Here is a 23903-nt window from a genome sequence, read left to right as displayed (position 1 = left end):
TAAACGTATATGCGAAAGTACGATTCTACACCAGAGCAATATTCCGTTTGTTCCGGGACGCAAAACCCTAAAAGTATGTTTTTCGTGTACGGTATTAAAACTCAAAACCCTGAAATATCGTACACATTTTTCAAATGTGTACGGTATTAAAGTGAGTGTTTTTAGGGTTCTTAGGTTAGGGCGAGGGGGAGGAGGATGAGCAGGGTGCAGGTAGAGCGGGCCGCGGCGGCGGCGGCGCGCAACGTGAACGCCTACGGGCAGAAGGAGGAGGGGCCGAGCCGATGGCAGGAGCGCAAGGAGGCCAAGCGCCAGATGTATCTCATGAGCACGGAGCGGCCGGTGACGGTAGACGTTCTGCGCAACAAGGAGGGCGGCGGCGGCGGCAGCAAGCAGCTCACGGGCCACTGCCAGAAGTGCTTCCAGCGCCACTGGACGTACGAGTGTAAGAACGAGCGCATCTACATGAGCCGTCCCTCGCGCTCCCAGCAGCTCAAAAACCCCAAGCTCAAGCCCAAGCTCATGGACGCCAGCGAGGTGGTGGAGTTTTTGGGCGAGAAGGAGCGGAAGGAGCAGGACAAGGTGGCCAAGCGCGAGCGGCGGCGGGAGAAGGAGCGGGAGATGGAGCGGCGGCGGCGGCGCCAGAAGAAGAAGATGGCACGTCGCAGCAAGCGCTACGAGTCGTCGGAGTCGGGGGAGAGCGATAGCGATGGCGGCTCTTCCTCTTCCTCGCCTTCTTCGTCTTCCTCCTCGTCTGAGGATGAGAGGAAGCGTCGCCGAGCAAGGAGGAAGAGGAGATCGCCGTCTCCGTCTCCATCGTCGAGCTCTGGCGATGGCTCTTCCTCGCCTTCCTCGTCTTCGTCGTCCGAGGATGAGAAGCCGAGGAGTAGGAAGCGGCGGAGGAATGCCACCACGTCCGAGTCCGAGAGCTCGGATGAGGACTCGCGCGGCCGGAAGCGCAGCCGCAGCCGCAGCCCGGAGGATGATCGCACGGCCGAGAAAAAGGCCGAGAAGAAGCGGAAGTGACTTGACAACGAGAAGGAAAGCTGCTTCTTGATTTTCTCTGTTGCCTACTAGATGGTGGTGATCACGGCGGCTCCACTGGATGGCTTGGACGCGAAGACGTAGAGCCCCAGGGATTCGGGCTTGACGATGCCTTTCTGGATTCGAGAGTTGTAGAAGCCTTCCTGTAATTGCATGAAAAAATGAAATAAAATGTGTGAGCTTTAACTTTAAAATGTGACACTTGCCTTGAGCGAAAGAATGAAAGCTGGAACCGATGCTTCGTGTACCAGAGCCACCACGCAGCCGCCCCATCCGGCTCCAGTCAGCCTTGCTCCCAGCGCTCCAGCCGATCGACACACTTGAACGAGTTCCTCAAGCTCTGGGCAACTGGAATTCACAGAGAAGAGTTAAAAATTCTTCTTTTTGGGACATGTGATGAATGTAAACCTGCACTCGTAGAGTTTGCTGCAGCTAGTGTGGCTGTCGTTCATGAGCTTTCCAAGCCGTTTCAATGCTTCTTCTTCTCTGCCCAAAAAAAAAAACAAAACAAAAAGATAAGCTACACTCACATAGATAACTCAACGAGGACAGTACCCTGCGCCAGATGAAACAGTGTCACGGAAAGCGTACACGCGTTTTGCTTCCGAGTATACGTGCGTTGCTCTCTACACACAACCCCAGAAAGGCGTCCGTGATTATCTGGTCGATGGATAAGAAAGAACAATTTTGAGTACCTGGTGAAGCTTGAACTGTTTAGCAACCGAAAGTACAGCTTGGAAGCTCGAACCCTTCGGGAAAATTGAAGTTAGGGGGTGTTTTAATAGCTCCTCTAGCTCCTCTGTCGTGTATGGATGCTCATGCAACAAGTCCTGATTTATACGAACGTAAGGTACAAAAATCTAAAACGCTTTTTTACCTCAATCGCAAGCAACAAGTCGGACGAGTCGCGAGAAGTTGCATACGCCTCGCACAAGCCTTCTACGTCAGACAGTGTGGACACGGATTTAATCGCCTCGTCTGCTGCCGTCCCTAGCTTCACAGCGAGTACAATCTGCAAAAAGGCGTTGGACAATAAAAAAACCGTGAGAGGAAAACTTTTAACTTACCGCAGCCAAACGGCACTCAACAACTCGATTGTTGTAATTAGTTGCCGCGGTCACAGCCTTGTTAGATTCTGTAAGCGAGTTCGCAACTACGAAGGTACCACCAGCTGGTAGTACAACGCTTGTGGCTTTGATAGGATTAAAATCGATCAGCATTGCAACGCCTTGTTGTGCCATGATCGAAATGGCCTGCAGAGAAAAAAACATTCGTGAAAAAATCTGTACAAACGCGCTACTAAATCTACCTGATCCATGCCACCAGATTGCGTACCAACATGCCGCTCGCAGGTACAAGCAAATTCTGAGACTTCCTTCTGAAAAACCAAGGACAAACAGTTAGCGTACAGCAGTAACACTTTTCCGGACTAGCAATCTCAGGCATTTTCAAACCTTGAAAGCACATAATTCGAATAAGGCCAGGAATGCAAGCACTGATGCACACACCAACGCAGACGAGCTGGAAAGGCCTGATCCTGAGCGCAAGCAAGCAAACACGGTGAAAAAAATATTGTGGCAACCTTGGTAAACGAAAGATCAAGTGCTGCCATGATAGAAAGTGCAGAGGAGCAAACTAATGCTGCCGAGCTCGATAATCCGGATCCTGTAATAGATGGACTTTGTATCTCTGTGCTACATGAACTGAAAATGGGAGAATTCTTTACCCATGGGAACAGTTCCATCGACCAAGACATTAAGGCCCGTGTCTGGTTTACGATGTATCTTTTTTGATTCCAAGTGCTCGAAAACACCTTTGTACCTGTAAGGTAAAGGAAAATTGAAGAAAAGCTAGAAAGGCTCTTAAAACAAAAAGTTACATACCCACAAAGAACGTAATTCCCCCATGTATGATTCAATCGATCCACTTCCTGGGACAGTGACAATGAAACCAAGAACCTTTCTATACCAAAAAAGAAGTCCAACAAACCTGAGATGGATCAACCGAAAAGGAGCACGGCTTAAATTTCTCGCTATCGATACTCGCAACGCGCAGAGCCGGCGAGCCATCGCTTTCCGAGGATCTCCCAATCGCGACAATCGTGTCCTGGCGGATTGCCATTGGCAGCACCGAGTAGCCTTCGTAATCGATGTGCTCGCCGATAAGATTCACTCGACCTGCATTCCCGGGAGCCGCCAATCGCCAATCCAATCCACAAATCGAGCAAAATATCAAGAAAACCTGGCGCTCGCGCGTAGAAATCCGGATCGCTGCCATAGATCTCTGCAAACCTCGCCCGGAGCCGCGCGTAGCGAAATCTCGCCTCGTCCAGCAGCGATCCATGCCCGTAGACGCTCTCCAAGCTCACTCTCACGGGCACGCGCTCGTCCTCCGCGATGACGCATTGCTGCTCCATAGCTTACTAGCGAACAAGCAAGCCCTTCTTTTTGTCACGGGGGTTTCAAATTATATGGCGGAAAATACCAAGAGAATATTCTGTCATCCGATTAGATTATCTCAAATCCTTCATTGAACTCGATCAAAATTAATACAGCACCCCATTATTATAAACCAATCTTATCTTCATTTCTTCGTCGTGCGAGCAGCGCTCATATGATCCTGGAAAGAAAGAAAATCAATCACGAAGAAAAAAGAGAGATTTTCTTTTTTCTTACCGAGATGAAGTCGAAAGCTTTGGTTGTCTCCTCCATTCTGGGAAGACTTGCGGAAGCTAACGAATATGGATGGCTCGAAAAATCGAACGCGTCGCTTGCAAAGCTCGCTCCCTGAGAGCCAAATCCCATGCCAAATCCGCCCGAGAAATCCTGTTGCTGCTGGAAGCGATGCTGCTGTGCTGGTGGTGCTTGTCCGAAACCATAGAGTGGTGGTGCTGTTCCTGGATAATGAGCTTGAGCTTGAGGAGCAAAGCGTCTCGCAGCGTCGAAGTTTGCCATGATGAACTCGGCACCCCCGGGAATGCTCGGTGACACGAAACTTGGTGGAGCTCCACTCAATCCCTGCTGCTGCTGCTGCTGTGGCTGCGGCTCTAATCCCATAAGCCCGGAGAAATCCTGACCAAATCCTGGATCTAAGTTGGATTGTTGCTGAAACGATGGAGTGCCTGTGTCCAGAGATCCCAGTAGATCACTGATGTTCGTGGCTGATGCTGGCTTTTTTGACGGCTCTTCGGCAATGCTGAGGCCCTCGAAGAGGCTGCTTGTTCCGTTAGTTTCGGTGTTCTCGTGTAAGCCGTCGCCTAGCAAGTCGCCCTGGACTGGTGAGGCTTCTGTTAACGAGCTCAGGATATCCACTTCGTCTTTCTGATGAGTGCTGGAATCATCGTCGTTTGTGTCGATCAAATCTGGCATTTCAACTCGCTCTGTGCGTTTTGGTTGGCGACTTCTTACGTCGTTTAATACCTGAGAGCCCTCCTCGGTTTCAGTTTGAAGCAAGCTAAGAACCTGGAGATACATCGTTAGTCTCGCAAAAGTTAACAAAAGCATACCTTGTTTGCTTTTTCGCGTAGAGAGCTTTGTGGCGAATCCATACAGTCGATGACGCTGGCATGGTTTGCCTCAAAACGTTGTGAGACATCCCCAAATGGTTTCACTGCTCTCTGACGTAGCACAGCCTCAAGAAAACACAAAGTTTTCAAGCGAACCTATCTTGAAACAATTGAATCAGAACAAGAACGAAAAGTTTACACCAACTTCACCACTTACCTGCCAGGAGTGAACTTGTAGCTTTTGCTCAAAGGCTTGATGCAGCCTCTGAGGATTCAGCACCTGCGCTGCCAAAAGAAAGGACTGTATCGCTTCGCGGCTTGGTTGAAGGCGCACACCACCGACAGCCGTCACCGTGTCCAGGAGTTTCTCTTCTTGCGTTAAACCGTTGGCGTCTTCACTCTTCTCGTCCGCTGCATCGGACTTTGGAGAATCAGGCTGCTCGTATGACATCTCCTCAGAAGCTCCTCCTCTGTAAGTCTCCCTGTAAGTATCCCGACTCTCGCTATAAGAATAAGAATCCCGATGGCTATCCCGGTACTTAAAGTTGTCTCGCTCCGATACCGATCTACGTAAGTTTGGAGCCTCGTAGCTTCCGGAAGAGCTCTTGCTCTTCGTGCCGTTGCTGCTGCCAAAGTGACCATAGTGGCTGCTTATCATTGTCAAACCTTGCTTGATAGACGCGGTGCCTATGTCGACCACCTCGCTTAAAAGCGTTTTCTTCTCCTGTGAAGCTCTAGAATCGAAGTTCGTGCTTCCAAAACCCTCAATCCTTCTGCTGGTTTCCTCCAAAGCCGGTGGTTTCTCGTCGGACGCAAACATGGCAGTGATGGCCTCGCGAGCAGTCTCACGAACCGCCTTGTTGAGACTGTCACCTCGGAGCGAATCGGGCTGACCTTGATAATGGAACAGCTGCCGTATCGCTGCAGACTGCCTCTGGATTTCTCTCTTAAACTCGGTTCCAGATTTTCCAACTTCGAATTTGATGAATCTCAGTGTCTGCAAGAAACGAATAGACAATGAGAAGAACTGGAGAGAACAAAGAAAACAACCAAAGCATACCTTTTGCTTCACTAGCGGGCTTTTGTGCTCCAATCTCTTGAAGACATACTCTACCATTTCGTGGACAACGTCGTGAGGCGCCGAGCGAAGAACTGAGCTGATCTCGTCCAATTTATACACTGGAGCGACCTTATCATCGTCGGTGGTCACTCCATCGATTAACCTAGTCCGCCTGTATGCTTCGACTGCCCGCCGACTGGATTCCATAGCTCGGATCGAAAACTTCCTGCGCTGCTAGTTCCACGGATCCGGAGGATTTCCAATCCAATTCGAGACCGGGTAGCTCTCACGAATCCCTACCTGGCGCGGCGATCGCGACAATGTGAATTGGAAGGCGAACCTCGGGCGCCATTCCTTCGCCAAGAACCCATCCCTAAACTCATCGGAGCCGCCATAGCCAAATATTTCACGTGGGATACAAAAGAGGAAACCATGTCATAGTCCAGACCAAACACGTGTCTGCCACGTTAGCACGCATCATCTATATATATAAAAACGAAGGGCCGTACCCCCAAGCTGTCTGATCCTGGGCCGGGGTCGGGGCCAGGCCCAGGCCATGGTCGGTAGCCATGGTTTGCATATCAGCTCAATTGGTAGCATGTTAAAAAGGGAAGAGGGTGTGGTGATAACTGTTACACCATGCACTTCTAGGGTTCCATAGCTACTTTGCCTTGTGTTGCATGAACAGCATCACAGGCAGGGCTGTTTCCCTCTCGACGGTGAAGCTTATCCCCTCAAGAATTCATGAGTATCATTTCATAAATAACTAGTCGGAGGGAGTGCATTAGCAATGAAGAGCTGTGCTATGTTTGAATTCTGGAGCTAACCACAATAGATGTGGATGATCACTTTCTTTCTCAACAATTCTAGGACTCAATATAAATTTTAAACAAAATATTCTTCAAGAATAGTTAAATATTTTAATGTAATTGATCAGCCAATGGAGCATAATCAATACATTTTCATTAATGGCCCTGATGGTATTAGCAAAACATTTCTTCTTAATATTGTTATAAATATGTTATAAACAAAATAAATGTTATTAGCATGGTTTGGGAGAAGAATTACAAATACTTTACTTTATAATGGGTAAACTTCACACACTACTTTTCATAAATATAATATATAAAATTCTTGATGCAACAGCAGCAACATAACTATAGTGCATTTGAATTTGGAGTTAAGCTTTAAGTGTGTTATGCTACAAAACAAGGGTTTAGTATGCACTCAATATCTTCTATGAGCACCAACTTTTACACACAAAATGGTGTCAGACGGAGTTTAACATAATTTCAATATACTGGTGGCCTAATGTGAGAAAAGTACCCCACCAATTAGAGTAATATAGAGTTTAGGCTTAAACTTAAATTGAATGCAAAACAAGTGACAAAGTCCCATGGGAGCCAAACTAATATCTCAAGTGGTTAACCATGTTTCCAACCATTATGTTTACTATATATTTGGGACCATATGGTAGATAACATTTTTAAAAAAAACTACATTACCATAGTCAACATCACCAATTTGACTTATAAGAACCTTACACCCCATATCAAAAGGATTCTTATACAGCATTGACTCATGGAGTTAAGATATTTCACCAAGTTGAAGATTCTATGAGAATTGTGATTTTGCCAAGTCTTAAGCTACCTCAAGACAATCACCAAGAAAGTGGATGGAGTCATGAGCAAATAGAATCATTAGCTCCACATAATCTAAGAACTTAAAAGTGCAATCTCAACTCTCACATTCACCAATGCAGAGCGCATCAACCACCAAAACTAATGTATTGCTATGCTCAACCATGAGAATCAAATCATATGTTAGGAACTTGACGATCTATGCCAAAGTGTTGAGCTTGTCACCAAGAAAACCAAACTTAGCAACTTGGAATAAAACTTGGAGAATCTAATTGCTTGAGGATAAGCAATAGTTTTGTCATAAGGGAGTGATGAAAAGGTAAATATTTTATTTTGTGTATCATCTCAAATAGAACAAAAGAAAAAAGTTTATGTGAAATGGAATTGCGTTTAAGCTTAAGCATCCAAAGAAAAAAGACTCGACCTAAGTAACACTTGTCATAGATAAACATGAAGCAATTAAAAACGATTATAAAATCATATAATATATAAGTAGCATTTAGACATGTTAAAAAATAACCCCCACTCATTGTTGTATGTATTTTGAATTATCCATCCTTTCTCTCATTTATAATTGTTTTTGAAAAGTATAGTTGAGAAAATGACATATTTGCATATATCCTTACATATTTGCTTTTGTTTACAAATCCATTCCCTTTTTGTATTGATCAATTAATTGATATATACGTAATTTTGCAAAAGCTTTAAATTGTTTTCTTATTCAAATTCTACTTAGACCTCCATTGAAATAATTTTCAATTATGCAAAAGCTTTAAATCATTCTCTCATTCAAATTTTACTTATACTTCCACCAAAATGATTTTCCATATACTTGATAACTCTTTTTATTTAGAGACATTGTAAAAATTTAAATTTAGAACTTTGAAAATCTAATTAAAAGCTATTTACATTGTGCTTCGATATCTTGAAGACTAACTTTTTTATAACATCCTTTTGCTATCAATTTGCACACCCTATTATTCAATTAAATTAGTTGAAGGAATTGGAAAGAAAAATTATTATTTTGATTTTTTTGCATCAAAGTCTTTTTTTTTTATATTAGTAATTTGACTTGAAGTATGATTTAAAAGAAGTTCTTTTGAAACTTCATTAGGAATCTTTTTTAAATTTTGAATAATATCTAATAATTAATTAAATAATATATTCAATATTTATTTTAAAAAATTCTTCTTACCTAAAATCACTTATATGTTTTTCCTTTTATATAATTGGAGTGTATTCATAATATTTCTTGCTTTATTTAAAGCCTTCTTTTCTTTTTGTTGCTATATGTCTTTAGAAAAAAAAATAAAAAAATTGTAATCCTGATCTTTTAATCATAGTGCTAAATCTATGCTATTGAATCCTTAATCCTTAGTAAAACCTTTTTTTTTCCTGTACTCATGTTCAAAATAGTGACAAACAAATAGAGATAACAACATAAGATAAAAGAATAATAAAAGAAAATTAAGAAAAATTAAAAATAGAATAAAAGAGAACTCAGGTTCGAACCCCAAAGGCATAAGTAAGGATAAGCATATGTCATTAAAAGCAAATATGTAAGGAATTGAAGTGTGTTATTGGTTTATAAAACTTAATTTGATAATTAAAGTATTTTTTGTAAATATCAAAATTTTATAAGTGTATATGAAAAACTTTATTTTTAAATAATATAAGAGACTAAAAATTAGATAGATAATTTTATTTTGATACAGAATACTAAATCACAATACTTATCTTAAAATTTTATTTAATTAGTATTAACTATTACAAAAAGACTCAAAATCATAAAATTCTACACTATTTGAATTTTCAAGATGATGAAAACAGCCTATAAATGACCAATTATTCCAGCCATACCAATTATCTGTTATATAATATGCTTGGCTAGTAAAAATTATAATTTTATAAATTTCACTAAACCCATTTGTTAGATCAACATGATATTCCCTATTATCAATTATAGGATCTGGATCTTGTTGGAATTTAAACTTGTTTGATTCTTTATACATAAATATATTTACTTTGTTTCCATAAATACCTATCATTTTGTTTAAGATGCATAACATAAGGTTTTCCCAATCAGAATCCTCACAAACTAAATCATTTAATCTTTCTAAACTTTGTGCAAAAGCTATAATAGATAGAATAGAGAAAAAAAGAAATACAAAATTCATCTCTTTCATTCAAAAAATTTAGGCTGTAAATCTTATTTAAGTATAGCATGCTAGTTGTATTTTAGCTGTAAATGGAAAAAAAAAGTTTGTACTTTACGGAAAACATATTGTAAACCCTTAAATCTACAACTGTTAAATCCGATAAAATAAGTTTCATAATTTACAACTAATATAGCCAAACTTGAAATTCAACAGTAGAAAGGATTTTGGCCAACAATCTCCAAATATCCTCATAACATAGACAACACTTTCACCAGCACAAAAATGGCTGGCAATTGAATTGTGCAATAGATAGTATGCAACTTTGAATCATTGTATTAAATATCATCAATAAAGGTGATTTAACACTTTCTGCATGTACAGTTCGAGAATTGACCTTTCCAGGCTGTACCGGAATGGTCAAGTGTGTCCACTAGAGACTTGGAATGCTATTATAGATGCTTAGAGTGCTGGATGTGTCATTCATCCTATAAATGTACCCTAGTTACAATCTGTTTGTCTTCATGAACTGAAAGTGATCCTCTCAATCTTGATTTCTTTCATTCTGTCGAAGATGAAGCACAAGCATGAAGATTGGGATTTTCAGATGCTAGATCTTATGCGGGTAGCTAACAAGTTCTCCCTATTAAGAATCTTCGCTCCCGTGAAGCTAAATACACGACAATGCCAGGTTAGTCATTGCTTGTGGATTTGTATTGGGGGATCCCTCTACTCCATCACATATAACAACCTCTCTCGCCCTCTCTTGCTCTTGGCCGCTTGATGGCGCACAGCTTTGGCTGGCGACGAGCTCACATTATTCACTGTTTCTGTCCTAGTGCCTGCTCGTTTTTATGGCTCACAACTTCGGCTGGCAGCAAGCTCAAAATTATGCATTTCCAGTGCTGGCACAGCATAAAAACACAGTGGATCCATGCATACAATCCACAATCCTTGAAAGATTCCAAGATGTGTTAGTACTACGTCTTGCTTGCTGGTTGTGTTGACTGTGCTCAGGACACTATAGGACATCTATCTCCTCCCAAACTACTTTACTTCTCAGGTCGGGTTATAAGCTAGACACTATAGTGCATCTATCTCCTCCCAGGCTAATAAGATCACCGTGATATATAGGTCTGTGCACTAAGATGGCTGTGATCTACATGTCTGTCAAATCTACAAGTCTGTTCGGCTGGCCGGGTTCTTATGAGTATGCTCAGAAGCTGGGCTATTACCAGGGCCTCCCCCTCCATTGCACATTTCAAGCTTGGCACGCTTGTGGCGGCCCTCAGCTACATCCAGTAATGCTGGAACAACCGCAGCCACCTCCATCAACCCATAATTCATTGGCATGTTTGACACCCGTCACTCAAGCAACTACAAAAGCATTATAATGACATGTTTTTCCAACGAAATTTTTGTGTTTGTTGGAAATTTAAGTTGTAATTTTCAACTACTTGCTATCAACTTAAATGTTACTAGCAAATTGGCTTTAGTTACAAATTTTAAGTTGTAATTTGTGATAGTGTTTATAGTTACTCAAATTTAAATTGGAAATTATAGTTGTCCTTTACAACTAAAATATAAATCATAATTTGTAGTTCACAACATATTTTTTTAAAATTAGATAAGTTTATATATGTTACTAATTAGAGTTGCAATTTACAACTTTTAAAGTATGACTAAAATGTAAGTTCTTAAAGTTTGTAGTTGCAAAAATTTTTAGTCACAAATTTCAACAATATTTATATCAATTAAATTACTAGTAGCAATATAATGTGCCCACTTTTAGCTCAAGGTTTCTTAATAAAAGGACTTTGTTTTCTTTTTTAGATCTGTATTATGCTTTTTATTTAAGATTTAGGAATAAAAGTTACATGTCAAGGTATAGAGGTAATTATATTTGCCTCATATAAATTATGATAAATCCTATTCATCTTTATGGTAGATATCTTTCAAAACCACATGATGTATGGTTTCCAATGGAAAATATTCAAGGGATTAAATTATATAGATTTACTATTTCAATAGAACAATTTTTTGAAATTGGTGAAAGTTTTGTCATTCCAAATGATTGTGGTATTAATTTGAGTGGTGATAATGATGGTGTCAATTATAATATTAAGGATGATAATGTTTTTAATTATTTCTCAGAATGGTTAAATGGAAATGAAAATAATTTATTACCTATTTATGAAAGGGTTAGTTCTTTTATTTTGTTAAGTATTCTGCAAATTAACCAAGTCACAAATCATTTTCTAAGGTAATTAATTTTTATTTATTATTTATTATTAAATTTTTCATTATTTGGATGAAGACATTTTTCCAAATAATTATAAGGAAGTGGTAAAAATTACTAAACACAATGGACCTACCTAAAAAGGATTGATTCATGCATTAATGATTGTATGTTATTTCATAAGGAGAACAAAGAGCTTCAATTTTGTCAAATTTGTAATGTTAACAGGCAACTGAAGCTTCTAAAGACTAATCAAAGGAGAGATTAAGGTTGATCTTCATAGGTGTTGAAACTGGAGTACAATCCTACATCTAAAAATGGGAACCTTGTTAATATATCTCTGTTGAGATATATAAAGAGAGCCATAAACTCTATCTTGCAAAATATGAAGGCCAAAAAAATACTGAATCTCACCTATATCATCCATCTCAAATTGAGATGCAATCTCTGATTTAATTTCATCAAGAAAAGACAGATTGTTGGAGACTAAAATTAAATCATCAACATAAAGAGCAGATATCACGAGCAGGTCACCAAAGCGTTTGAAATAAACATTTTGGTCAGCTGCGTTTCGAGAGAAACCAATGGATAATAGAAAAACTATCCATCTTGGTGAACCAAGCTCAGGGAGATTTCTTTAAACAGTATAGGATCTGATAAGTTTACACATTTCCCTAGCTCTTCCGGAAATCCCTCAGGCTGGGAAATAAAAATCTCTTCTTCTAAATCGCCATGGAGGAATGCTTTATGCACATCCATCTGATGGATTTCCTAGTTGTATTGTGCTGCTAATGCCAACATCACTGTTCAAGCCACTGGGGAGTAAGTGTTGGTGAAGTTGAGCCCTGCAATCTTTATAAAGCTGCATGCAACAAAACAGGCTTTGAAATGATTAACTTAGCATTGAGCTTTATATGAAAGAGCCACTAAAATTTGTGATTAAGCAGTCCAATACAATCAAGAAGATGAATATACTACTCACCAAGACTAATCCCAATTGTGGACAAGGCTAGCTTATTTCAAATTTTCCAATCAGGAAGTTTATCTGATCTGGCAGCAGGTTCTGGCTCAGTGCCTGCAACAATAGCAATGCAATTCCTGAGCAAACAAGGAGTGCTGAAGGATGAAAAGTTCTCCCCGGCATCCTTGGACAAGCTCAAACGGATACGTTCCTGCACCGAAAATGCGCCCAGGATAGAGTGGAAGTCCATGGACCTCACCGTCGCTCTGCACCAGATGTTGGAGGTAAAGATGATTGACACCATTGTGATTGAAAGCATTCAACTTTTGTGTCGCAGGAGGTGGTGGCAGCGGGAGAAATCCAATGGGACAACCAGATGCGTGCCCGGCTTGAGCAGTGGATCCAAGGCCACTACAACTTCCACCGTGTGGAGCCACTCTTCCAGGAGCATGCAGGCGCGAGCGTGCCGATTGCGCGCCTGATCTATACATGGATGCGGACGAGGAAGGGATGCCGCGACCACGACATCATCGGAGTCGATTGTGGAGCACATCCAGGCTACGATGAGCCGGGGAAGCAGCGACGAGTGCCGCCAGCTTTGTGACGCGGCTGCCACTGTCTTTGGCAATGACTACGGTAGCCTTTCGTGGAGATTTGCGCCAACGTGCAGTGGGATCCATGCCTGACCAAGTGCTCTCTAGAAGAATTCGGGGCGATCAAGCAGGCAGCCTGGGACGGACTCTTTCGGACTGCAAGCTCCGAAAACACGCTTCGAAGGCACCGTTTCGACGATGGCAGCCGCAACGAGGCCGTGTGGAGACCTCGGATTTCCGACATGATCCTCTACATAGTTTACGTAAGCTCTTCATGATCATGTAAGTGATTCCATAACTTACGAGTTTGCTGCTGCAGCTGATCTCGAGGACTGCTTGGGCGCCAGCGTTGATCGTGGGAGGTGGAAACGAGACTGTGAGTCTATACAGTGCCTTTCTCTTTGCTCAAATCGTGATCCTTTTTCCTTGGATCGTCACAGAAGCGGGGGGACCAGCGCGTGTCGCGCAGTGGAAAAGGGGTTTTCGTTGCGACTGGCAACTCCACCAGAGGAATCTGTGAGGCCTTTGCGGCGTGGATCCAGTCTCCGAGCACGCAGAGGCACTTGGGAGCGAGCTCGGATGAGATACGCCATAGGCGGTCGTCTCGGCTGGTGGAGTGGAGTATGACGAGGAGAGGCAGCAACTCTGGGCCAGGATGCAATAGCTGCTGGGTGTCGGATTTGCATGCTCGCTCGTGCCTATGTGCAGCATGAACACCACTTTGGTGCTTTCAAAGATGCTGTAGATTATTCCGGGGAAGATCAGCCCACAATTGTCCGCAAGCGTTCAGGCCCAGAAAGTACACTGAGGATCGAAGGGCCTCAGCAGCGCTTCCAGGAGTTGAGTTTTGCTTTTGCTAGAGAAGTTTCCTTGGGTTTGAGATTTCTCGAAATAGAGGAAGATTTTAGGGTTTTAAAGTTTTACATAATTAGAGTAAACAGGATTAAATTTATGCTAAACCCTAAAGTAACTATTATAACCACAAATCGTGTGGTCATCCATGCTTCGCCTTGAGCGAGGCGGTCCATTGACGATCACAAAGAGCGGTCACGATTCCAGAGAGCAAGCCATTGCTCAAGCACTACGGTGTTGCGACGATCTGGAAGAGGGGATGGATCTACACGCTTACATTCTCTCGATATCCGATCACACGCCTAATCGCTACCTCCAGAATCACTTGATCGAGATGTATGGGCGAGTGGATTGCTTGGAGCTTGCGCGGGAGGTCTTCGATGGGCTTCGCAATCCAAATCTCTTCTCGTGGAGCCTCATCGTGTCGGCGTATGCCACGAATGGGCATCTGGACGAGGCGAGGTACCTCTTTGATCGGACGCCCGAGCACAACGTGGTGATTTGGACGGCCATGATCACGGCATATTCCAAGCAAGGCAAGATCCACGAGGCGAAGAATCTCTTCGACGCTATGCCCGAGAGGAATCTAGAGTCCTGGAGCGCTCTGCTAACGGCATATACCCAAAACGCGCATCTCAGCTCCGCGAGTTCTCTATTTGCTATAATGCCAGAGTGGAATGTAATCTCGTGTACGGCAATGATAGGGGTCTTTACCGGGCTTCTTTCCGTACAGAGTGCGAAGGACTTGTTTAACTCTATGATAGAGAAAAATATTGTGACGTGGACTGCCATGCTGTACGCATTTGCCCAGGCGAGGCATATTGACCAAGCGAAGAAACTCTTTGATGACATGCCCGAGAGGAATGACGTGGCATGGACTGCCATGCTGGCCGGATATGCCCAAGCCGGGCAAATAGAAGAAGCCAGTGAGCTGTTTAAGCAACTCCCACGTGGCAACATCGTGGCATCAACGGTCATGATCTTGGCATTTGCCCAAGCCGGGCATATGTGCGAGGCGATTAGAGTCTTTACCGGGCTTCCAGAGCTCAATGTGGTCTCTCTAAATGCTATGGTAACAGCATATTCTCTTAACGGGTTCTTAAAGGAGGCGATGTGTGTGTTCGATACCTTTCCCGATAGAGATTTTTTAAACTGGAACGCGCTACTTACAGCGTTTGCCGCGGCTGGGCATTTGCGCGAGGCTAGGGTTTTGTTCGAGAGAATGGCCAGGCCGGATGCCGTGGCGTGGAATGCGATGATCGCGGCCTACATCCACAACGGCGATCTCCGCCAGGCGTGGAAGGTCTTGGATCGAGCGCCGGCGCCAGGGATCTTGACGTGGAATTCGATGATCACAGGGTTTGCACATCGCGGCCATGGCGCCGAGGCTGTGGCGCTCTTCCACGGCTTGTGCGCGCTAGGGTTCTTCCCCGACGAGGTCACATTTTTGGGGATTCTCAGCTCCTGCAGCCACACCGGATCCGTGAAGAAATGCCGGGAGATCTTCGCGTGCTTCGCCGGGGATTATGGATTGACGCCATCCGCGCAGCACTACTCGTGCATTCTCGATGTTCTTGCTCGATCGGGGCAGATTGGAGAAGCGTCGGAGCTCGCCGGTAGCATGCCATTCCTGCCAGATAGCATCGCCTGGACGGCCGTGGTGACAAGATTCCATCGCTCGGGGCGGGAATATGCCGGCTTAGGGTTTTGAGGCTATGGCGGAAGAAGAAGCTCCAGCGATGGCGGAGGAAGAAGAAGCTCCGGCTGCCGCGGTGGAGCCAGCGACAGTGCCAGCCGACGGCGACGAAGCGCCAATGGAGGTAGATTGGAGCGACGCTCACGAATGGCTCGCGAGCCTGCCGAAGGGGCGGAATGTGAGCGAGGAGGAGATCGACGACTGGCTGGTGAGCAATGGCGAGATCTTAGGCGCAGATATCTTGAGCGTTCCTCGCGAGGTCGTGTATGAGAATCTCAAGAACCAGCACAAGATTATCCGGGGCGATGAGGTGAGTTTGTTTTTCCAAGATAGGTTGGAAGGAGCTCACTCCATGGCTTGCAGTCACAGGGCGATAATCCAGTGCCTCGTTTCAAGCAGAGTGATAAGTGGAAGCCTGTGTGGGGTTGGCTGGAATCGCTCGACGAGGACACTCCCGTGGGACAAAAAGAGATTGCCGAGTGGTTAAACCAGAATCCTCGCGTGGAGTTTGAGCTCGAGTCTTGCCAGTCGCGACGCAACCTCGTCAAGTACATCCAGAAGTGCTACTATATTGTGATGAAGAAGAAGAAGAAGCAACGCCAAGAGCTAGCTGTGAGTGGTTTTTGTTTCCCTTTTTCTTCTTTTGCTTCACAAGGCTTTGGTTTGCATCACAGCGAGAAGAGAGAAGGGAAAACTCTGGAAAACGTGGAAGAACAGATCCCGATCTTTCTTACACAGAAGAAACACCAAAGGTGCTTTCTGTTTTTTTTTTCCTTGCGTGTTCCTGACTTGGGTGCTTGTAGAAACCGACGAAGCATGCCAGGACTAGCCGCATGGAGTGGTCCAAACCCGTATCGGACACTACTGGTGGGGAGCTCATCTTTTCTATGTTGAATGGTTGACAACCTTGTGCTTTCAGGAATCCTGGCGTTCCCGGCTGATGACGACGAAGACAACCATCTGTGGACAATGGATAAAGAAGTCGTGAAACGGAGATACGAGCTGTATGTGGCAGTGTTTATATGGGCTTGGTACTGACAACTTTGCGTGCAGGCTTTGTCAGTTACAAGTGAAGCTGCGGGATCTCATTTTGAAAGCTAGGGAGCAGCGGCGAGCAGGGAATGGATCCTTGGACGGGCGTCGAACGTCAAGTCTTAAGCTTACGAAGAGGCGAAAGAGCAGGACTTCGTGGTCCCGGAGAGCAAGTGCTTCCTCAGACTCGGAGCAATCGAATGGCCCGCCCGTGACGAACGAGACCACAGTGGAACCATCTGTTAATGTGTGGGCTTGTAGCCATGCCTCGACAGGTACTTAGAATGACCAATGCCCGAATTTTTTTTTCTCTCCTTTTTGAATAAATGGTCCTGTTTAGTGTAACAGATGAGTATGACATGCAAAGTTGCAAAGGATCCAGCACGCTCAAGCTCGTTTGGGATCGTGAGGCAGGCTTGAATTCTGGGTGTGGATCTAGGGACATCGGTCCCCGCCGCCGGAAGTGGACCGCTGCTTTCCAAGGTAGCGAAAGTTGGAACTGTAAAAGCTTCATGGATTAATCAACAGGCCCGTGATCTTTCGGCAGGCTGGTGGTCTCTTGAGAGGCGATTCAAGGCGCCTGGCGTGAAGCTTGGACAGCGTTACTTCTCTTCGTGGATGCCAACTTGGTCGGCCTACTCTTCCAGCGTGGCTCTTGCGCAACCTGCTGTAAGTCCGTGATCATAGTTTTTTTTAAGATGCATTTTCTCTTAACTTGGTTTGCTTGCAGCAGGAGGGACTTCAAAAGGTTTTGGATGTTAGGTTCCATCCTTGTGGAAGTCCACAGATTGTTTGCGGTTGCAACGCTGTAAGCTGTTTTCTACCAAGGTTGTGGTCCTCGCTAATGTGCAATGCAGGCACCTAACGAGCTGCTTATTTATAACTTGATCACTGGAAAATCTAAAGCATTGAGTGGACACAATTGCCAGGTTTTCTTTTCCATTCTTATGGCTCTTTTCGGTCTTCTTCTTTTGCGATGGATGTGATATTTTCTTGTCTTTATTTGTTTATTTATTTATAATTGTTGTTTTGGTGCATCAATTTCAGGTCCAAGCCGTGGAGTATGCCTCACAGGGGTCTCTAGTTGTTTCATGTGCTGAAAGCACTGTGAAGGTCGTATCTTGCTACGTTTTGTCTTGTATATATTGACATTGTTTTTCAAATTCAGGTATGGGATTCATCAACTGCTGAGTGTCTTTACACTCTGGGGCCTGGTTCTGACGAAAACAACGTGGCTGGTCATAAGAAAAAAATATCTGCAATGGCTGTTAATCCGTCGCAATCCTGTAACGTTTTGCTGTTCGTGATGTTCTTGGATCTCGCTTTACTGATCTTGTTTTGGTTGTTTGCAGGCCTTGTGGCAACAAGTGGTGGTCAAGGCGATCGGCAACTGCTTTTGTGGAACGTGGTAAGAGGAACGCTTGTATCAGAGTTAATCTCACAGGACAGGTACGTGAGCTAACTATACTTTTATTCGAGTAGAAATGCTGAAAGTGTAATGGTTTTTTTTTTTGTCTCCAGGGAAGATTTGCCTCCCATGGATGCTCTGGAGTTTTGTAACAACAACCTACTGATATGCGGAAGTGACTCGTCGCAAAATGGCTCGGGTCTTGTTCAGATCTGGGACGTGGATGCGCTCCTTGAGTGTTGTAGATTTCGAGCAAATGACATGGTAATCAATATTGCTTCCCAATCTTGAGAGTTTCTGATTCGTGTTTTTTTGGGACAGTATATAACTTGCCTAAAGACTAATCCAGCAGGAACAGTTATGGTGACAGGTAATTAACTCAGAGATATATGTCTAGCCTTTGCTGATGCATTCCTTTCAACAGGCTCAGGCGATGGAACAATCGGCTTATTTGATATCCGGAGCTGTGGTGCCATCTCTAGACTACCTCTTGGCCCCCGTTGTGAGGTATTTCTCCGTCCATTGCAGCCAAAGCCAAGGTCATCTAACTTGTTTCCCAGGTTACTTCCGTTTCTTACAGTTCCTGTGGAAGATATATCCAGGCATCTTGCACAGCAAACAGAGCGATCGTTTGGGACACACGGTTAATGCCAATGGAGCCCCGTGACCCCTGCGTTAGCTCTCCACTGGCGGTAGCCACCCCAGGCTCCCGGGTTACAAAGGCGTTACACTGTTTGAGCCATGGAAAGCCAATGCCTACGGCAGAAAACACATGTCAGCGTGCGGGGTAAGAGGTTTTTTCTTACTTGTTGGTAGTGAGCGACCTCTCAACTCTTCTCGTGTGTGTAGCTTTGTGGATGCTGGGGACCAAGGAGTAAATGACGCTCGCTGGTTTAACAGCTCCCCTGTCCTGGTAACTGCAAGTGGAGATGGTAGCGTCGCTCTTTGGGATGTTACACTGGGAGAACCATGCCTCCGTCATTTGCAAAGTCATTCCAGATGTGTCAATACGGCGAGTCTTTACAAAACCGTTCGTCCTCTTTTTTGCTTACATATTATCTTCCACTTCACAGGTTTCTATATCTTCTGACGATGATTTCTTTTGCACTGGAGGGGATGATCAAAAACTGGTACTTATATCTGTTCATTTTTTGTTTCTCTGCTTGAATTCTTGCTTTTAGGTACTGTATGAGAATGTATCGTTTTCATCCCATCGAAACTGGCGCTTAACGCACCCCTTGTTGTAATCTCTTACAATTATCAATGTAATATGGGCTTTACATCACAAGTTTGATACCAGGAGAACCAGCAACTCTGGCACCAAGTAAGCTCGATTCTGTAGCTTTGGTGTGTTCACTAACTGTGCTTCGTGTAGCTTCTTGTTGAAAAGCGGAGGCCATCGCGAATCAGGTACTGAATGAATCAATTTTTCTGTTCTTGTTACGAGTTTATTATAGAATGCTTGGAACTCAAGGATCCAAGCGCGGCTGGATATGGGCGATGGTGGCTGGGAGCTGCGCCGCCGGGGCTGCTATTGCGGCCAAGCTCGCTTCACCATCGGTAAGAGAAATCGCGAGGGAGGGTTTTAGAGATCCTGACAAGCTCTTGTCCTTTATCCGGTGTAGATCTCGTTCGAAGTGAAGCTCTTGTGCTATGCCGCAGCAGTTGGAAGTAATGTTCTCATGTGGAGCTGCTACACCCAGAGTCTAGTGATGCTCTCCTCGTTGCAAGCCACCGTGGTGAACTTCGCGGCGAACTTTCTCCTGTCGGGAGTGGCTGGCTGGTTTTTGTTTGGGGAAAAGCTCACGGCTCAGGTGGGTGCTGAAAAATTTTGTTACATTTTGCAAAGCACGCAACGCTTTTCTCTTTGGGACAGTGGTTTCTTGGTGCGTGCTTTATCATTCTGGGAATCTTGGTCCTCACCAGAGCTGGAGTGGAAGAACAACGCAAAGTCGAACAATAACAAGGTATGAAGCCGTAAGATATGTTCTTGGTCTAGACAATTTGGTGTAATTTCCAGACACACCAATCGCGAAAATTATATCTTTGTTTAAAGATGATCCATTCTCGCTATACATATATCTCTGTACAAAAGGCGGTAATTCTTTTTCACTCGAGAGCCCTGTACTCCTCTTCCGCTGAAGCCGTGGGAATGACAGCCCCCAAGACGGTGAAAACGCCCAGCAAGAGCACCGCGAGGGCAGTGAAGTTTGCGATGTAAGCTTCGTTGTCGTAGTGGCCAAAGACCTTGGAGGTCTGCAGGAAAGTCACCTTCTCAAGAACACCAGTCTGCGCACTGGCGATGGCTAAAACGTAGATGAAAATGCCGAGAAAAACGTGCCACGGGAGGACGGATCGTCGCGTGTTGGCGGCTGCTCCGGGATACCAGAAAGTTACAAATCCTGCTATCCACTGCCAAGGATTTCATGCAAAGATCCAAATGAGAAGCTAGAAAACGAGGAAGAACGAAAGATATGTATACCTGAATGGCGAAGAGGATGATGGTTCCGAGGCCCAGCCACGAGTGTAAGCTGTAGAGGTTGTCGATTTTGGACTCGTTGTGGTACTTGAAAGCCGCGCAAATGCCAAAGATCCCCAGGCCCAAAGCCACGGCTTGCAAGCTCAGATGGACGCCCTTCCTGTAAACTTTGCTGCCGGGAACGCTCTTGTACACTAGAATAGCTGCGACAAAACAGGAAAAGTATTAAGTTTTTTGGCTTTGTCGGGAAAGAAAGAAGCGTACCCTCACTGGAGACGAAAATGAATCCAATGACCATAAGTACCGGATGTATCTGCAGGTGGAAAGTGAGTTCCAAATCCAAAACTGTTCATCAATCGAAAGAACCAAAACCTCTTACCAAAAGAGGATTTTTACGACACTCAGTCCATCCAAACAAGTCACTGGATCATTCCTCATCAATGCCAAGAAGACAGGAAGCTCAAAAAACGAAAAAACCCAATGCTTTCTCACTCATCTCTCACTCAATTCCAAAAGAAACAAAGAGAAACGAGGACGACTTATCGGAGAAGAGATGCTTACATTGAAGACGAGGTTCTTATTGACCGCATTCCAATTGAGACCTCCCCTGTAGCTGATGCTCCAGATCAAAACCAGAATCGCCGCAGCGACGCCGAGGATGTGAACAGTGAGAATGAATGGCGTTGGGCCAATCCCCCACGACACCGCCATAGCCGCCCCCTTCCTCTTCAAATCCTTCGCCCTGGAACAACAAAGCGCCACGAATCCACCAAACTTGTCACTCGCAAAATGGAAGCTCCAATTAGGGCTCTAGCAAAGTGGCTTAGGAGATCTAAGACAGCCAATCAGGACACGCCACGGAAGCAAGCAAGACACTCGTGGGATATCCAGCGCGGGATTCGAGCACCAGACCGGCTTTCAGCCCGGGACGCGATCGACGGCGCGGAGCGATTGCAGCGATCCGACGGTGGAGAAGAGCTAAAGAGCAAGGAAGAAACTTACGAGTTCTCTGGAGCGCCGGGATTGGGAGCGCTGGCGACGCCGCTCATGTCCAAAGCTATGGCGTTTCCAGGGGCTTTAGACTCTGGAGGATTCATCGCTTCCACCTACAAAGAAAAAAGGACAAACTCGTCCCAGTAAATTTAGCTCTCGGCAGCGATACACTTATATACAACTAAAAAGGGAGTGCCAAAAGGAAACTAACCAGTACAAGGGATCTAGCTACGGTCGATCTTCTCGCCTGGAAAAAGCACGCGCACAAACGTGAGAGACGATGCGAGAGAACAGAAAGAAAAGCCCACCTTCGTGAACAAATGAACTTGTGAAGTAGAGTTAAGTCACAGTTATCTCCGTCCGCGACTAGTGGCTGGAAACTATTGATGAAGACAACCAACGCCACGAGAGCGGTTGTACAAGGCGGGACGATGGAAATAAACCAGCACCGCATGTCTAAGTGTGAGCTCAGGTGATATCACCAGAGAGAGAATAAAGTGGAGATAAAAAGGAGAAGATCGATATCCGGTGGACAGCTGCTCGAGGGAAACTTGTGATGGAGACGCGATTGCTATAGTTGTGGCTGCGTGTCGAGATAGTGTTTTACGAGATTAAAGTCGGGCAAGGTGTTGACATGAGCGTCGTCGATGAGCCAGAGGCCGGTGTCGTGAAATCGCTTGATCTTTTTGTCAAAGCCAGTGATGTAATTGTTGTGAATAATCGTGAGCTTGTTCTGGTTCTGTGGTAATCTTCGCCAGGTTTCGTTCTTGAAGTATAGTCCGCCGGAAGGGAAGGATGCCTGAGGTAGGAGATACATGTCAACCTACACACAAAGAAAAAGAGCAAGAAAAATTGATAAGTGAGAACACACACACGAAAAGAAAGCTACCTTGTTGGAAGTTTTGTTCAAAGCCCAGTTGAAGGCAGGCTGATCGTTTGCCTTTGCCTTGGGAGACCAGGGCTGCTGTTGAAGCTCTTCAATCCATTTTTGTAGAACAAGCTTTGCTCCAGGTGTGGGCCGCAGGAAGATCATACAGCTACAGATGTAGGTTCTGCCTTTCTTTCCTGGAGGCGGAAGGCTGTGAGAATGATCAAGAGGCTTGATCTGGCAGAGTATAAAAAGCCATGCAAAAAAAAATCTTAGTTTGAGAATGACAAAAGAGAATTAAGGAAGAAGAGGAGATTGATACCGCAGTCATGTCGTCTGTGAAATATATGTCATGGTCACCAGTAAACAACGGGAATGGATCGCTCATCCAGACCATATCCACGTCGTTGTAAAGAACAGAGTAGCCAAGTTCCAAAAGTTTGAGCAGATGTTGTGGCCTGCGGGAAGTGAAATTAAAGAAACCCTGTGATTAGAACGCGTTAGCTCAAAAGAAGATAACGAAAGATCAAAAAAAAAAAAAAAAAAAAACTCGACGGATCTAGCAACATGAAGAAGACACAAAAATGTACCTAGCCAAACAAGAGACCAAAGGACCACTAGAACAAAAGAGCAAGCAAACGAATAACTTTTTCACCTGTGATCCAAATCTCTGAAACAAAATAAAACTGGAAAGAAAAAACTCGAATCTAGCAAAAAAAAAGAAGACGCAAAAAGCAGCTAGCCAAATATGAGATCAAAGCACCAAAAACTCAAGCCAGAGCAATCAAAACAACTCTTTTACCTGTGATCCAAATCTCTGAAAAAAACAAAACAATAAAACACTCGACGAATCTAGCAAGTAAACCAAAAGAGCCACAAAAAATGCAAGCCAGAACCAAAGAGCAATCAAAATGTCAAAATGTCACCTGTGATCCAAATCTCTGAGCAGTCGCGAGTGGCAATGCCGGTGGCACAAGGACCGCATGGCCAGGCCAGAACTCGTTCACGTAGTTGAGCATCTCATAGTCTTCGGCAATCACCAACACCTTGTCGTGGTGCCCGTGGCTCGCGATGCTAATCAGCCAATTCACGAGGAATGCAAGGTAGGGGAAGCTCACCGCGCACACGACGATCCTGCCGTCCCGCGCCACTGCAGCAGCGGCGGCCTCAAGCGTGTAATCCGCCCACCGCGACGAAGACGACGTAGATCCGGCCCGATATCCTCGATCTTGAAGCGAAACAAGAATGTAGGCGAGCAGCACAGCTCCAAGAACTAGAGTAACGAGGCGGCGGCGAGAGATCCAGGAGAGCGCGCCTTGCTTGAGCGCACGGCGCCCGGGTATCGCCATAGCTGAGGAACCCTAAAGAAGCCCTAAAATG

General features: G+C 44.7%; 7 protein-coding genes across 9 annotated transcripts; 3 read left to right on the top strand and 4 right to left on the bottom strand.

Moving 5' to 3' along the window:
* Window positions 1-150: 150 nt before the first annotated feature.
* Window positions 151-1235, top strand: LOC9632840 (zinc finger CCHC domain-containing protein 10). Its single transcript, XM_002967829.2, has one exon. It carries the CDS (start codon window positions 196-198, stop codon window positions 1021-1023), a length of 828 nt encoding a protein of 275 aa, XP_002967875.1. The 5' UTR covers window positions 151-195; the 3' UTR covers window positions 1024-1235.
* LOC9632839 (galactokinase) lies at window positions 1021-3545 on the bottom strand. 2 transcript variants are annotated; one of them, XM_002967567.2, is made up of 13 exons: window positions 3283-3545; window positions 3031-3218; window positions 2925-2971; window positions 2768-2862; window positions 2624-2706; window positions 2351-2419; window positions 2109-2294; window positions 1919-2053; window positions 1737-1871; window positions 1597-1667; window positions 1450-1527; window positions 1248-1389; window positions 1021-1184 (listed from the first exon to the last, which is right to left on the bottom strand). In XM_002967567.2, exons 1-13 carry the CDS (start codon window positions 3455-3457, stop codon window positions 1071-1073), a joined length of 1518 nt encoding a protein of 505 aa, XP_002967613.1. In that variant the 5' UTR covers window positions 3458-3545; the 3' UTR covers window positions 1021-1070. The 2 variants fall into 2 exon arrangements, with proteins under 2 accessions (XP_002967613.1, XP_024528424.1); XM_024672656.1 differs by lacking the exon at window positions 2624-2706 and adding an exon at window positions 2496-2578.
* Window positions 3523-5997, bottom strand: LOC9630904 (VHS domain-containing protein At3g16270). Its single transcript, XM_002967566.2, has 5 exons — window positions 5607-5997; window positions 4764-5543; window positions 4547-4702; window positions 3717-4502; window positions 3523-3660 (listed from the first exon to the last, which is right to left on the bottom strand). Exons 1-5 carry the CDS (start codon window positions 5811-5813, stop codon window positions 3625-3627), a joined length of 1965 nt encoding a protein of 654 aa, XP_002967612.1. The 5' UTR covers window positions 5814-5997; the 3' UTR covers window positions 3523-3624.
* Window positions 5998-14195: 8198 nt separating this feature from the next.
* LOC112345610 (pentatricopeptide repeat-containing protein At1g09410, mitochondrial-like) lies at window positions 14196-15758 on the top strand. The gene has a single exon (XM_024672744.1). The coding sequence runs from the start codon at window positions 14196-14198 to the stop codon at window positions 15756-15758; it is 1563 nt and encodes a 520-aa protein (XP_024528512.1).
* LOC9632838 lies at window positions 15681-20300 on the top strand. Of its 2 annotated transcripts, XM_024672499.1 has the most exons (25): window positions 15682-16053; window positions 16107-16355; window positions 16418-16495; window positions 16547-16610; window positions 16663-16747; window positions 16797-17050; window positions 17124-17258; window positions 17323-17444; window positions 17506-17583; window positions 17633-17704; window positions 17823-17888; window positions 17944-18061; window positions 18128-18224; window positions 18297-18447; window positions 18505-18553; window positions 18608-18690; window positions 18744-18970; window positions 19033-19195; window positions 19257-19313; window positions 19365-19507; window positions 19559-19593; window positions 19641-19743; window positions 19809-19997; window positions 20060-20150; window positions 20204-20300. In XM_024672499.1, the coding sequence occupies exons 1-20, from the start codon at window positions 15763-15765 to the stop codon at window positions 19428-19430; spliced, it is 2505 nt and encodes an 834-aa protein (XP_024528267.1). In that variant the 5' UTR covers window positions 15682-15762; the 3' UTR covers window positions 19431-19507; window positions 19559-19593; window positions 19641-19743; window positions 19809-19997; window positions 20060-20150; window positions 20204-20300. The 2 variants fall into 2 exon arrangements, with proteins under 2 accessions (XP_024528268.1, XP_024528267.1); XM_024672500.1 differs by having other exon boundaries at window positions 15681-16053; window positions 18764-18970; window positions 19658-19743; window positions 20060-20256.
* LOC9632837 (probable ascorbate-specific transmembrane electron transporter 2) lies at window positions 20213-22051 on the bottom strand. The gene is made up of 7 exons (XM_002967565.2): window positions 21964-22051; window positions 21867-21902; window positions 21665-21768; window positions 21224-21404; window positions 20927-20975; window positions 20666-20865; window positions 20213-20595 (listed from the first exon to the last, which is right to left on the bottom strand). The coding sequence occupies exons 3-7, from the start codon at window positions 21757-21759 to the stop codon at window positions 20293-20295; spliced, it is 828 nt and encodes a 275-aa protein (XP_002967611.2). The 5' UTR covers window positions 21760-21768; window positions 21867-21902; window positions 21964-22051; the 3' UTR covers window positions 20213-20292.
* LOC9630903 (UDP-D-xylose:L-fucose alpha-1,3-D-xylosyltransferase MGP4) lies at window positions 21776-23873 on the bottom strand. Its single transcript, XM_002967564.2, has 5 exons — window positions 23450-23873; window positions 22846-23007; window positions 22545-22760; window positions 21964-22478; window positions 21776-21902 (listed from the first exon to the last, which is right to left on the bottom strand). Exons 1-4 carry the CDS (start codon window positions 23870-23872, stop codon window positions 22227-22229), a joined length of 1053 nt encoding a protein of 350 aa, XP_002967610.1. The 5' UTR covers window position 23873; the 3' UTR covers window positions 21776-21902; window positions 21964-22226.
* Between the last annotated feature and the right edge of the window lie 30 nt (window positions 23874-23903).

This window comes from Selaginella moellendorffii, unplaced genomic scaffold (genome assembly GCF_000143415.4).
Source record: "Selaginella moellendorffii unplaced genomic scaffold, v1.0 SELMOscaffold_9, whole genome shotgun sequence".
NCBI lineage: Eukaryota > Viridiplantae > Streptophyta > Lycopodiopsida > Selaginellales > Selaginellaceae > Selaginella > Selaginella moellendorffii.
This window is presented reverse-complemented; position numbering and strand designations above follow the sequence as displayed.